At 41.9% G+C, this 12721-nt stretch overlaps 1 protein-coding gene across 1 annotated transcript; it reads right to left on the bottom strand.

Annotated features, from left to right (window-relative positions):
* Positions 1 to 10864: 10864 nt before the first annotated feature.
* On the bottom strand, positions 10865 to 11525 carry SLC30A10 (solute carrier family 30 member 10). The gene is given in 1 exon segment (XM_090134484.1): positions 10865 to 11525. A coding segment is annotated over 1 exon segment (495 nt). The 5' UTR covers positions 11360 to 11525.
* Between the last annotated feature and the right edge of the window lie 1196 nt (positions 11526 to 12721).

The following is a 12721-nucleotide window of genomic DNA, read 5'->3' as shown; positions in this document are numbered from 1 at the left end:
TGCTAGGAAGACATTCTTTACTCAGAGGGCGGTGAGGCCCTGGCACTGCTGCCCACAGAGCTGTGGTGCTCCAGGCCACGTTGGATGGGGCCCTGGGCAGCCCTGCCTGCAGCCCTGCCTGCAGCTGGGGGATGAGGTGATCCTTGTGGTCCCCTCCATTCTGTGATTCTTCTCTTTCTAGACTTTTTAACTGCAGTGGTTCTTGGGCACGCAAATGTCAGAAGAAACCTGGTGACCACACAGCATTGGAAAGTGATGGGAGCAACCAGGTGATTGAGCAAAGGAGGCTCCAGGAGATTAGGCCACGTTCAGCTACTCCATCCTCAAAAACAACAGCTAATGCCACTAATGTCACCAAGGTTTACAGGGGTCCTACCCAGGACTTGGGATCCCCAAGTGCTTTTTCTGTTTGACATCAGAAAAGAAACATATCAGAAAGAAAAGGCGTATTGTAAAGACAAATGCAGTAGTGGAGCAGGTAGTGTAATTACATCAACACACATTGCAGCTGTAACATTAAATCTACCAACATGCAATGAAAGATTTTAAACAGTAGTTTAAATAAGAATAAAGCCAAATAAAAAAGCAGCATAACTGAGCTAGAAGAAAAATAAAAAAATAAAATAAAAAGAGACTGAATAAAAGCATATACAAGTGATAGGAAGAAAAAGATGACAACTATATCTTCTTTGATAGCAAATGCTGCCTCTGGCACTTTACAATCAGAAAAATCACTGAATCCCAACTCACTGAAGCTGCATAGAACTGGAATGAATTACCAGCAGACTATAGGACTGTGTGTAACGCTAGCTGGAACATCATTAATCCTCCTGTGCAAAATAGACATTAATTCTCTTTGAAAACTATAACGTGTCAAAGCCCAGAACTCACTTCAAAAACACAAAAATATCGCAGTTGCTTTGAAGAAATAGCACTAAAATGTTATTTTTACCAAATAAGGCTGTGACTAAGTGCTGTCGGATGGAGCACAATTAAGAATGACTCACTGAATAAGATAGGAGCAGTACATGCTGAGAGCCTTGGCTCTGCTCTGATCCTTCCTCCTCCAACAGGGCTTTTACTCCTACCCCAGTTCTACTTTCTGTCCTCTGAGCACTTAGCCAGTGTTCCTTTGGACCTGATCACATTCTCCTCTTCCCTGACTTCTGACCAGTTCTTTAGGCAAGCCTCTCCCTTTGCCCTGTGGCTGTTGTAATGCCTCTTGGGAGCCCAGATCCATTCACCATGGCACCACAGTCCCTTCAGCCCTGCCTAGAAGTGCTGATGAGAGGTGCAGAGAGGGCACTGAACACCTGGCTCATGAAAAAGCTACAGCTCGCAGGCGTGTTGTGCATCTCTGGCGTTCAGAAGAAAAGTTGCCTTATGTGTAAGAATTTTACCAATTCCTGCTTCTGTTTAGGAAGAGGAAACAACAGCAACAGGATTTCTAGCAGTGTTGTAGATCAAAATGAAGTTGATGAATAATACAGAAAGAGCTGGACAACATTTTCTAAACCTCCTAAGTGGGACTTATTTAAGCCAAAATATTTAGAAACAGAGTGAGCAGGGATGTTTATGCTGATTGTCCCATAGGGAGTCAATCCCTATAGCCAACAGCCTACCCCAACTCCTGGCCATATGAAATGCTCAGGTAGCAGCCAAAGCAGGGTAAGCATGTATGCTGCTTGCCCAGGCTACCATTTTTTAAAATATTTTCAGCACAAGCAAGTCTGTGAGCTAGATATTTCTGTATTTAGTATCCTTCAATGGATTTATTCTCATAGAATCGCAGAATGGTAGAGGTTGGGACAGACATCTGGAAATCGTTCAGTTTAACACCCCACTAAGCACGTTCCTTACAGCAGGTTGCACAGCAGGTAGGCATCCAGACAGGCTTTGAATATCTCCCGAGAAGGAGACTTCACAACCTCTCTGAGCAGTCTGTTCCAGTGCTCTGTCATTCTGACAGTAAAGAAGTTCTTCCTTGTGTTTTATATGGAACTTCCCATATTCCAGCTTATGCCCATTGCCACTGAAAGGAGCCTGGCCCCAACCACCTGCCTCCCACTGGTTAGATATTTATAAGCACTGATGAGATCCCCCCACAGCCTTCTCCAGGCTGAACAGCCCCAGGTCTCTCGGTCTTTCCTCACACAGGAGATGCTCTAGGCCATCTTTGTAGCCATCCACTGGACTCTCTCTAGGAGATCCCTGTCTTTCTTGAACTGAGGAGCCCAGAACTGGACACAGCACTCCAGATGTGGCCTCACCAGGGCAGAGTACAGGTGTGGATCACCTCCCTCCATCTGCTGGCCACGCTCTTTGTAATACAAGACTGGGATACGATTAGCCTTCTTGGCCACAAGGGCACACTGTTGGCTCTCCCATGTATTTGTCCAGCCTTTCACTCACCAGTGTCAACACATTTACCCTAGCACGAAGCATCCATCTCTGTCTCTCTGTTTTGGACCTGGATCCCGCTCACTTCATTTGCTGTACCTTAGTTCTTGTTTCAGAGGGCAAAACAAACAGTGAAGGACTATTGGCCTTCCCTTTGCCATTCATGTTTTTGTGGACTGTGATCACTTCTACCTTGATTTACCACTTTTCAAGATGACAGGTTAACATCTACTTAGTTGTTCTCTGCAAGGACGCCATCACTAGCCGTGGAAAAGAGAATATCACTATATTAGGAAATATTAGACAATAACAACAGCAGTAATAATATCACGTTTTTCCACTGCTGAGTGAAGAACAAAATTAACATTACTCACAGCCTTGTGTTGCAGTAGAATTTAGATAGTTTTTAAAAATTGCAAAAGTAAAGAATTAATTATGGACAGTATAATTAAGAGAGATCAGCTAATTGTGCTTATCAAAGTCCTAAGTGAGATTACTTTTCAACCCAACATAAAAGTAAGATGATTTACGAAAGCTATTTCAAGAACTAACTGGAAGAAACCAAAGGACGAAAGAAACAAACACCCACACAACTGTACGTCAGGAAGGAGAGTCATGCCGCTTGGAGACTAAAGTGAGAAAACTAGTACACTTGCACTAAAAAGATGAGGCTGATGTCAGGCATGTCACATGTAAAAGACAGCATCCCAATCTGTAAGAGCCCACAATCAAGCGGGTGGGTGAGATTGGACCTTTGCACTTGTGTTTCTCCTCTCACACAAAGCCCAAAGCATCTCTACTCGCAGTGACAGACTTGGAAGGTTCTTGTTTGCATTTCACACAGCAAATTGCTCCTGAGAGGCTTTGTAACATGGTCTTCTTTTGTGAAGCTTGTTTCTGTAAATTAGGAATATTGGGTAAAATCCATAACTAACCTAAACCGAAGCAATGTGGTTAGTTCCTGTCACAGATAAATTTGATTGCAAGATGAATCACAAAAGAAACACCACCAAACCTCAGTGCAGAGGACAGCTGTTATGAGACCATCCAATTTTGTTCCAAATTGTTTGTTCATTGAGTTTTTATCTGATCTAATTCTAGTTAGAATCAGAAAGGGGGATTATTTTGGCATACACCGCAGAACTGAAGGACTGGAAAGCCATTAAATCTGCTTTATTCCAGGCAGCGGATTCCTAAAAGATGTCCCTCCAGTACAGCTCAGCAATTGGGGTGAGAGCTTGGCCAGGCTGCCCTGTGCCATGCATGGCTCTTCCCAACAGTGCTGGGTATGTCCAAGGCAGAGAGCACCTTTTACTTACTTTAAGACATAGCCAGTCAGCATGCTCTAGCACTGGGCTAGTGCTTCCCTGAGTATTTCAACTACTTGATAATTCATTTAGAAGTGATTCATTCACTTCCAAAAATGTGCAGTTCTGCTAAATTTCCCATAGCTGTGTATTCCCATATAACCTTTCCAACCCTGATTTAATTTTGGTATCAGGCAGTAACGCAGCATGTTGCAAAGGTCATGTAAAGGAGTCAGCTAATCACTGATTTCATCATCATAAATTATACTGAATTCCACTGCAAAAACTTCATTTTTTGTCCCAGTAGCATTTCTTGACTGAAGCTGATATCAAACCTGTGGACACAGCAAACTATGCAGAATAACTGTCCAAATAAAATAACAATAAACATATATAACATATATAATGTGTCCTTAAAGTTGCCTGTTGTATTTAAGTGGTTTATGGCTTTGGACTCAGTTCTGTTTCAGTCCTTTTATTTCCTTACAGCTCACCACAAATACTGTGACGTAACTCAGTCAGCCCATCTGTGCCATTGCTATGAAGCTGGTTCAAGGCTGAGAGCAAATGTAGGTAATCAAAGTTCATTAGTACCAGTACTGTTGGAATCTAGGTTCACGAGTTTTAATCTTATCCTTATGTAATTATTTAAGCCATTCAGGGATGCTTTTCTGTCTTTCCTGATGGACTTAAAAATTTTCATTCTGCATTTTCCATGTTGGCCAAAAGGTAGCCCCAAAATATTTGCTTCTATCTGTTTGGATACAAAATTTTCTCTCAAAAAAAGATTGGGGGCAGTAAAGTGTCTCTCTTTAGATTAGTGTTTGAGGCTTCTTTGAAGGAGAATAAAGCATTAAAAAAAAAATCTGAAGAAAATTCAGAGAAGCATGCTGCTAAATAGACTTACATAGCGTCTTCCCATCTGCCTTGTCTTTCTTAAAGACTGGACTAGAGCTTCAGTTAACACAAATTAACACAGATCTGGTTAACATTTGGGATAGCTGCTCAGAATAGCTTTGAAAGGCATTGGTGAGGATTATTTGTCACACTGTTAAACTGAAGACAACCTGCAGAAAAGCTGTGCTAGTCTTAGCTATCTGATAAACACTTTAGTTCAAGATTCCCTTGCTTTCTTATTCTGTTTGAGAGCTCCATCTCCAATGGTGCTGCAGAAATCAAAGCCAGAAAGTCTAGATATGGGGCTACAGTAGGCTTTGGTTACTGCTGTACCAGTGCACTAACACCTCTGGTAATTATGGGACTAAATCCATATATTGTTTGTCCCCTCGTCTATACAAATTACTCTAGTGAGCATCTAGGAACTGGATTCTGTTAGGATTCATTGTATGACTCGTTGTTGGTAAACGAGTGCTGCAGATGTGGCAAGAACTTCTATGGGCTATTGAGCATTCTTTATGAAGGTGCCCATGCCACTGCGCTGGCACAATCTGGCACCCTTTCAGCAGTACCTTGGATAGAAAAACCTATCCGGGCCAGGGAATGCATTTTTCTCTTCTTAAACATAGATGAATAAAATGGTTTTAAGCATTCATAGGGAGACTTCTGCCTTCCAGGGACAGAGCAATCTCATGTATTGGGTACCAGTATCCTCTGTCCATTTTTCCTAGCAGAAAGACAACCCAGTCAGTCAAGTCACATTTTCACTATCTCTCTACAAATGGGGATAAAGGAACAGTCCCTTAAGAGAGTCTGTGAGATCTGCAGCTCAAGTCACTTTGTAAGGCAGATTTCATGAGAAGAGGATGGAAAAAGAAACTAAGTGTACATATTTTCACATAGCACAGGTCACACAGCAGCATAGCTCTACATTTAAAGTAGTTTTGAGCATTTAAAAATATTTCTAAACCCCAGAGCACTTTTGTCTCTGGCAGTATACATTACTGGGTCTGTTGAGTCAAGAGAGAGCAGAGGAAAATTGCTTTTCAATATCTGCACAGCTCACCTGGTCTCCTCTGGGATTCCCCATGGCATTAAGATACCAGGTCAAGCAGCCTCTTATTCACTTCTTTTGGCCTATAAATGTTCTCACATACCCTGTGATCAGTATGTTTGCAACAATATACACAAAAATTGAGTTCAGAATATTACAGCAATGAAGCCTTCCCAAATCACCCAGCCAGTTAAAGCTGGTCCCTCTCTTCATCTCACTTCATTCACACACGTAAATCCCCAACACACACCCCCTACCTACAAAAGTCTGGAAGAAGAGATATGCCTCACAGTGAGCTTCAGAATAAACAATCTTAAGTCTGCATAGGGTCCAGGAAAAGAAAGAAGGTATGTTTTCCATTGAAATGACTGCTAGCTTACATGTCACTTCTTATCTGAGAGGCAGATTGCTGGTGCAGGGTGAGATAGGAGAATGGAGATCCAATGGTCTTATCATATAAGAAGCTCATGCGCATCTGCTACATTGTGCCTACCAACATAAAAATAAGCTACTTGGCTGCAAACACAGAATGTGTTTTATTTAGCGAGTTGTGAACTGTGTGAGGACCGTGAGTCTTTTTGTTAGAAGACTAGAATGGTTTATCACAGCCCCAGACACTGCGGGCATGGCTCATTATCAGACAGGCTGGGTGAGGCAGTGTCTTCTTCTGTCCCTGCTTCCCCTCCGTACAGATCACAGGACAACAGGACAAATGTTTTCTCCACATTAAATCTTTATTCATTTTCTCAAGACAAACAACAGAGAATTACTACAGCCAGACTAACATGGTGCTTTTCAAACTGCACTCCCTTAAGAGCTGAAAATCCAGTAGAAATAAGGAGAAGAGACAATTGCACTGAGTTACACAAACAGAAGTAAGCTGATCTGTGTATTCAGTGAAATAGACTTCTGCATTTTTATGACGGACCATAAAGGGTATGGCCACTATTAAAGCTGTCTGGTATTTTATTATAAGAGCCTGAGGTTTTTTTCAGCTGCTTATTACACCGCCATAATCTTGATTTCTGTGCCAAAACTTTCTGTGTAAGATACTGAACCTCAAAAATGGTCAGAAAAGTCTGTCTAAAGCTGCTCTGTCATTTCCAACAGCAACAGTAAGTAAAGTATTTTGTGAATGTTAAATTCTGGCAGAAGTTTGTCAGGGAAGCTTTAATATTTCTACTTTTTAGCAAGCGTTTCCTGCATTTTCAGTCAAATCAATAACCACTGCTGCCTTCCACATTGCTATGGTTAGCCCAGCTGGCCCACACACCTTTGCACAGCAGCTCCAGCAGAATGCAGAAATATTTTATGCCTGTGGTAGCTGTTCTAGGCAAGTAGCAAGAAAAAGAAGAGGGGCACGATCTCCCTGTACTCTTGGTAACCTCTACCTTTAGCACTCATGGAGCACAGAGAACTAGACTGCCTGAATCGAGTGCAGGGATGGACCGAGATGTACACCTCTACCTCCAGGATGGAGATAGAAACAAAGGATAATGCAGTAGATGATCACTTCGGAACTGGACAGAGAATCAAAGGGTAGCAAGAACCAGAGAAAAGACAGGAGAAAGGGGAAGAAGTGAGAAGTGAAAGGCCTATGGCTGGAGGGGGTCAGTGGGGCCTGCCCATAGGAGCAATGCAGAGGCTGTGGCGGCAACTCAAAAAAATGCACACTTTTTTTTTTTTTTCTTGACAAGAGTACTTGTAAAATAAGAACCTGAGGAGAAGATGCCACAATGAGCTGAACAAGGAGAAGCACAGCAAGGGAGAAAGATGGGGAAATACATAGGTGCTTGTGAACAGCACCCTCAGGGCCCACTACCTCGTAGATCTAGTGTACAACAAATGTTGACAGAACTCTTGCTGTCTGAAATGCTCTATTTTTCACATGGAAGTTTTCAAAGGAAGCGAATGATTACCTGGAAGAGAGAGGAGGGCTGTTTAGATCGACTCCCTGCTTGGGGAACAGAGATTTGAAGCCAAGTAAGAGCAGGTCTTCCCTATGAAACAGTCTTCAGTGATTACCAAAGTCAGAAGATTGCACAGGTGCACCAAGGGTATCGCTTGTGCACAGCTGGATTGCCCCAGTGAGGTTCAGAGATCATGACCATCCCCTTCAATTTCTGCTAGAAGTGTTGACGCACTAGAAAATTTGCCTCGACAGATATCTTATATGCAAGATAACCAAATGAGATTGAATCCCTCTTGTTTCATGTTTCATATATATTTATATACATACACATACATATAGGTTGAGAGAGCTGGGGCTGTTCAGCCTGGAAAAGTCTCCAGGGACACCTGAAAGCAGTCTTTTAGTATCTAAAGGGGTGCTGTAAGAAAGAAGGGGACGGGCTCGTTAGCAGCGCCTGTTGTGATAAGACAAGGGGCAATGGTTTCAAACTGAAAGAGGGGAGATTTAGACTGGATATAAGAAAGAGGCTTTTTACAATCAGGGTGGTGAGGCACTGGCACATGTTGCCCAGAGACATCCAAGGTCAGGCTGGAGCACTCTGATCAAGCTGTAAGTGTCCCTGTTCACTGCAGGGGATTTGGACTAGAAGGCCTTTAAGGGTGTCTTCCAATTCAAATGATTCTATGATTCTATATACACGCAAGTAGATTGCTCCTAAAGTAATCCCTTCTAGTTACTATACTGTAGTATAGATACTATACTATCCCTTCTAGTTACTATACCAGATACAAAGAGCACAATATCACTATTTGATAAAGCAAATACTCAGCTACAAAACCCTATTTTTCAACAGTCACCATTAGCTATGCATCGTCACCATGCTCATAAAAATCTGCACCAGAGGAGGTAACATACTATCATTATTGCTTCTGCTGAGATACACCACCCACCGCCTCACTGTGCTCCCATCCACTGTTTGGTCTTCATAAACGTTTAGCAAGTGCTAATGAGTGTCACAATGGGTGCCATTTTTCCAGCTTGGAGAAATTCAGTGACATACCTTTGCTTCATATGCACTTACAAGTCAGTCACCATTTTGTCAGACTGCCCTTCTGCTGCCGTCTGTTGCACGGCAGCAACATGTAATGGGATATTGGCAGGAAGGTTCAGTCTCTGCTGCCATACCACCAACATCCACATCTGATATCATAAAATAGGAGGCATTACTTTCGGAGCAGCCCTTTTATTATTATAGGCATATAAAGCACATGCATACGCTTCTAAGACTAGAGTTTTTTGAGGAATAACATTTTTAAAAGTTACAAACCCTACTCAGATTGAATGTGGAGAGAATTAGAGGAAATAAATATGAAATTTCACCTAAACTGGAATTATAAAATCAAGACATAGAATCCTGGAATGGCTTGGGTTGGAAGGGACCTTAAAGATCACTTAGTTCTATCCTCCTGCCATGGGCAGGGACACCTCTGATTGACTAGGCAGGCCCAGGAAGAAAATGGTATTGCTTTGCATTACTGACAGAGAAAATTAAATTACCAGAAACAGAGACAAAGCTACAGACAGATGTATGTGCTCAGTTTATGAGATGGTACAACCCTCATCCCTATTTTACATAACTGAAATACAACTGAAAATAATGCAGAGCTTCCAGGCATTTCTCAGAGCAGAATCTGGACGTGCGTCCACAGGAGGGAGAGGGATGGCTACGCAGACACTGAGTTGCTGAAAGCAGCAAAACCAGCATTTACCTATGCAACTGCATTAATTTCTGTTAATTCCCTAGTTGCCTGACACTCTCCATCCGTGTCTGTAAGTGCTGATCTGTTTCTCCTCCCTGACTGCATCCAGAGACACAATTTTCTTCTAGGGGGGAAACAGACTTTCTTCCAAGAAGCCATCACAAACAGAGGTTATGCTGTTGCAAGGAACTGGTGACAGTCTGAAAGGTAAAAACCCCAATAAATCCCTTTGCCACCTATGTACTACTACTGCTTTTTTCTAAGAGCAGCCTAAATTTTAAGAACTGGGCATCTAAACAAACAGGCAGACAAAATAAGCTGTGGTTGTGGTGTTGCACACCAGTGAGGTTGTACCTTTATGAGCAAGTAGAGGTAGTTTTAATGATGATTAGAAATATTTTCCACTATTTTCCACTAGACATTGAAACATAAACTGACAGACTTTAATTTCAGCATAGGCGTACAAGAACTTCTAGAGCCCTGTCCAGCCTTAAAGTCAAATATAAAACGTATCATATATCACCTATAGCAGTATATAAAAGCAGTAGCTTTTATATGGGTCTCTCAGCTTTCCCCCAGGATGTCCAGTAAACGTTTTGCAAATGCCTGGTTCCTATCCCAACTGAAATATTCCTGTTTTAAAGAACTGTGCTTGTATGTATATGTACCTGCATGTAAATTACATCAAATAAATGAGGCATTTTCTGCAATAATAAAATAAAGGGTCCCCATCCCTTTGGATTTGAAATTCCTATGCTGTGATCTGAAATCTGAAAATCAGATTGCTGAGGAAAAAAAAAAAACAAACTAAAAGGTGAAACCCTCCATGCACTCAACAGAACCTCCTGTAAACTCTTGACAGAGCATGACGGGCTGTTTGCAGTCAGTGAGATTTTTGCAGCCATGTGGTGGGAAGATTTAGGTCAGAGTACCACTGCTTCTCCCTTCTCTCTTTAAAGCTCGTGCTAATGATCAATAGCAAAGAGTATTTCAGCTCTGTATCCACAAGTTTTTCAGAATTCAAATACTCTCAGAATAGTTGTCTTTAACTGTCTAGTCCCAAATTAAAGAAGGCTGAGAATCCCCTTTTGCCTTGAACTATTATTTTGTCTTGTACAAAATATACCTCTCAAAAGATAACCAGGTCCTGGACAAAAGTTAGAACAGAATTACTCAATTATTGGCAGTTATTGGTTGTGGATAACTGACATTTCAGAAGTAGTTTTTTCCTAATAAGTCTATCCTTATGGTCATAGCACATCTGTACAACACCTTGTCCCATGTTTGGCCAGCCAGAGGAGTAAGAGGAAAATGCATCTTGCAAATCACTGTTCTCTTCTTAAAGCCACTAAATACACCACACGATATTTACTGTAGTTACAGAATAAGCAGCATGCCTTACAGAATAAGCAGGAAACACGTACAGGTTCGGACAAAACATCCATTACCTTGCTAACCAAAGAATGAAGAAAACCATGGTGTGGTACTCACCCATCTCAGAAAAGCAGTAAATAGTCTCTAAACAAGTCAGTAATTAGAAACATAGAAGGCTGAGATGTAAAGTGGCTGCATTAGATTATTTACCTGTTTCTGGGTCTCCTTGAGGTGTATGACAGAAACAGCAGTCCATGAAGAGAACATAGTTGAACACATTGAAGAACAGACCTACGATCCCGACAATGAGGACAAGTAGTGCTTTCTCTGTCTTCTGAGGGTTGATGTACCTCTTGATTGCCTCAACGAAGATGCTGAACATGAGAGCAGTGGCAAAAACAGAGTTGCCAAAGGCTCCCAGCACATCTGCCCGGCTGAAGCCAAAAGTGTTTGCCTTGTGCCATCTGATGCGACTGAACCTCACACCGAGCAAACCGATGATCATGGAGATGAAGTGAGAGAGAACCGCAAAGGCATCTGAAGCTAAGGAAAGAGAATTGCCAACGTACGCTACTGAGATCTCGACAGCAAAAAGAACGATGCTTAAAAGGGACATAAAGATGAGCCTGCTGCTCCTCCCCGTGTAGCGACCCATCTCTACAGCTCCCTTTCTTTCAGGCTGTGGTTCTGAGGGACTGAGCTGCACGAGGGACGATTCGCTTCTGCGCTTCTGCCCTCCACCTGTCAGTGCTGCTCACATGCATAAGCCGCTTTTATAGGCAGCGGTAAAGCCATAAATCAGTTTAAAGGGCATGTTAGCAACATTCTTCATGTGAAGGCAGCTTAAAGGCTACTCTCCTGTGAGTGCCCCACCCTCAGATGCTTTTTTTTCATGCAAAACTAAAAACAAAACAAGATAGGCTACCGGGAGCGTTGGTGCTTGCTGCTGAACCCAGTGACATTGAAAATAAGCCCAGATAGGAGAGCATAAGAAGGTCGCTCAGAATTTTAGTCAGCTGTAAAACAAATTTCTTTTAGATAGAAACATCTTCTGATATCTGTTTTGTACATTTTTGTTGCCAGTATCTTCAGGACTAACCCTATGTACTTGAAATCCATGCTTGGTTGACATTACTTTTAAGAACACAGTGTACATGAACTGCTTGGGTAGGTAGTTGAAAAGGTCTAAAGACAAGGGATTTGTCTTCCCATTTTAGCAATGTAGAGTTCTGAAATGCTCGTAATTTTGGCATGTTCTAACACTGCCCATGGAAATGAAGCCAGGCTGGAAGCCATTTTCTAAACATGTTGCCAGTAAATACAAAGGCTGAAGAATAAACCCAAAGTGCATTGTTTATTTCCCATTTACAAATCTCTGCCCTACTCAAAATGCCATCATAATCCTCTTACGCTACTTGCAAGGAAAAGAGACAGATTTGAGGAAAGCACAACAGAAGTTAAGGGGAAACTAAGAGATGCAGAAGTTCAGGTTTACGCCTTATGCCATTTCTGGAACAGATCGAAAAGAACCTGAAGCAGACACCCTTCTTGTCAATCATTGTGGTGAGTGTAACATTGCTGGATTTGCACGCTCCCAAATCCCAGAGGTTAAGGAAATCTGGCACTAAAAGCACACCAGGCAGTATAGATAAGAACGAGTGCCTTCTTTGAAAAGTTTATGATCCAGTTTTTGTTTGTTATGTCCATCTGTGTAGATACAAACACACAGTTACAAGATAAAACGGAAGGAAATGGCATGCGGTACCTCCAAAGACAGATAAGATAATAACATTGATAACCTGAGCTGACCAATTGTCCTTGCTGGCCTTAGACTTCCCAAGGTGAATTAACTCAAGGTAAAAAACTCACCTCCACTTCTTTTTTAAAAAAAACTTTTTTTCTCATAGGGATTCAACAGCCAAAATATTTATGTTTAAAGTTCAGGCTGCTATGCTAGAAGCAGTGCCTGCCAACAGATGTAATTTTTAACATTTGGCCATTTGTCTCCCTAAACGTT

This window comes from Phasianus colchicus, chromosome 2, assembly GCF_987193195.1.
Source record: "Phasianus colchicus chromosome 2, bPhaCol1.hap1.1, whole genome shotgun sequence".
Lineage (NCBI taxonomy): Eukaryota > Metazoa > Chordata > Aves > Galliformes > Phasianidae > Phasianus > Phasianus colchicus.
This window is presented reverse-complemented; position numbering and strand designations above follow the sequence as displayed.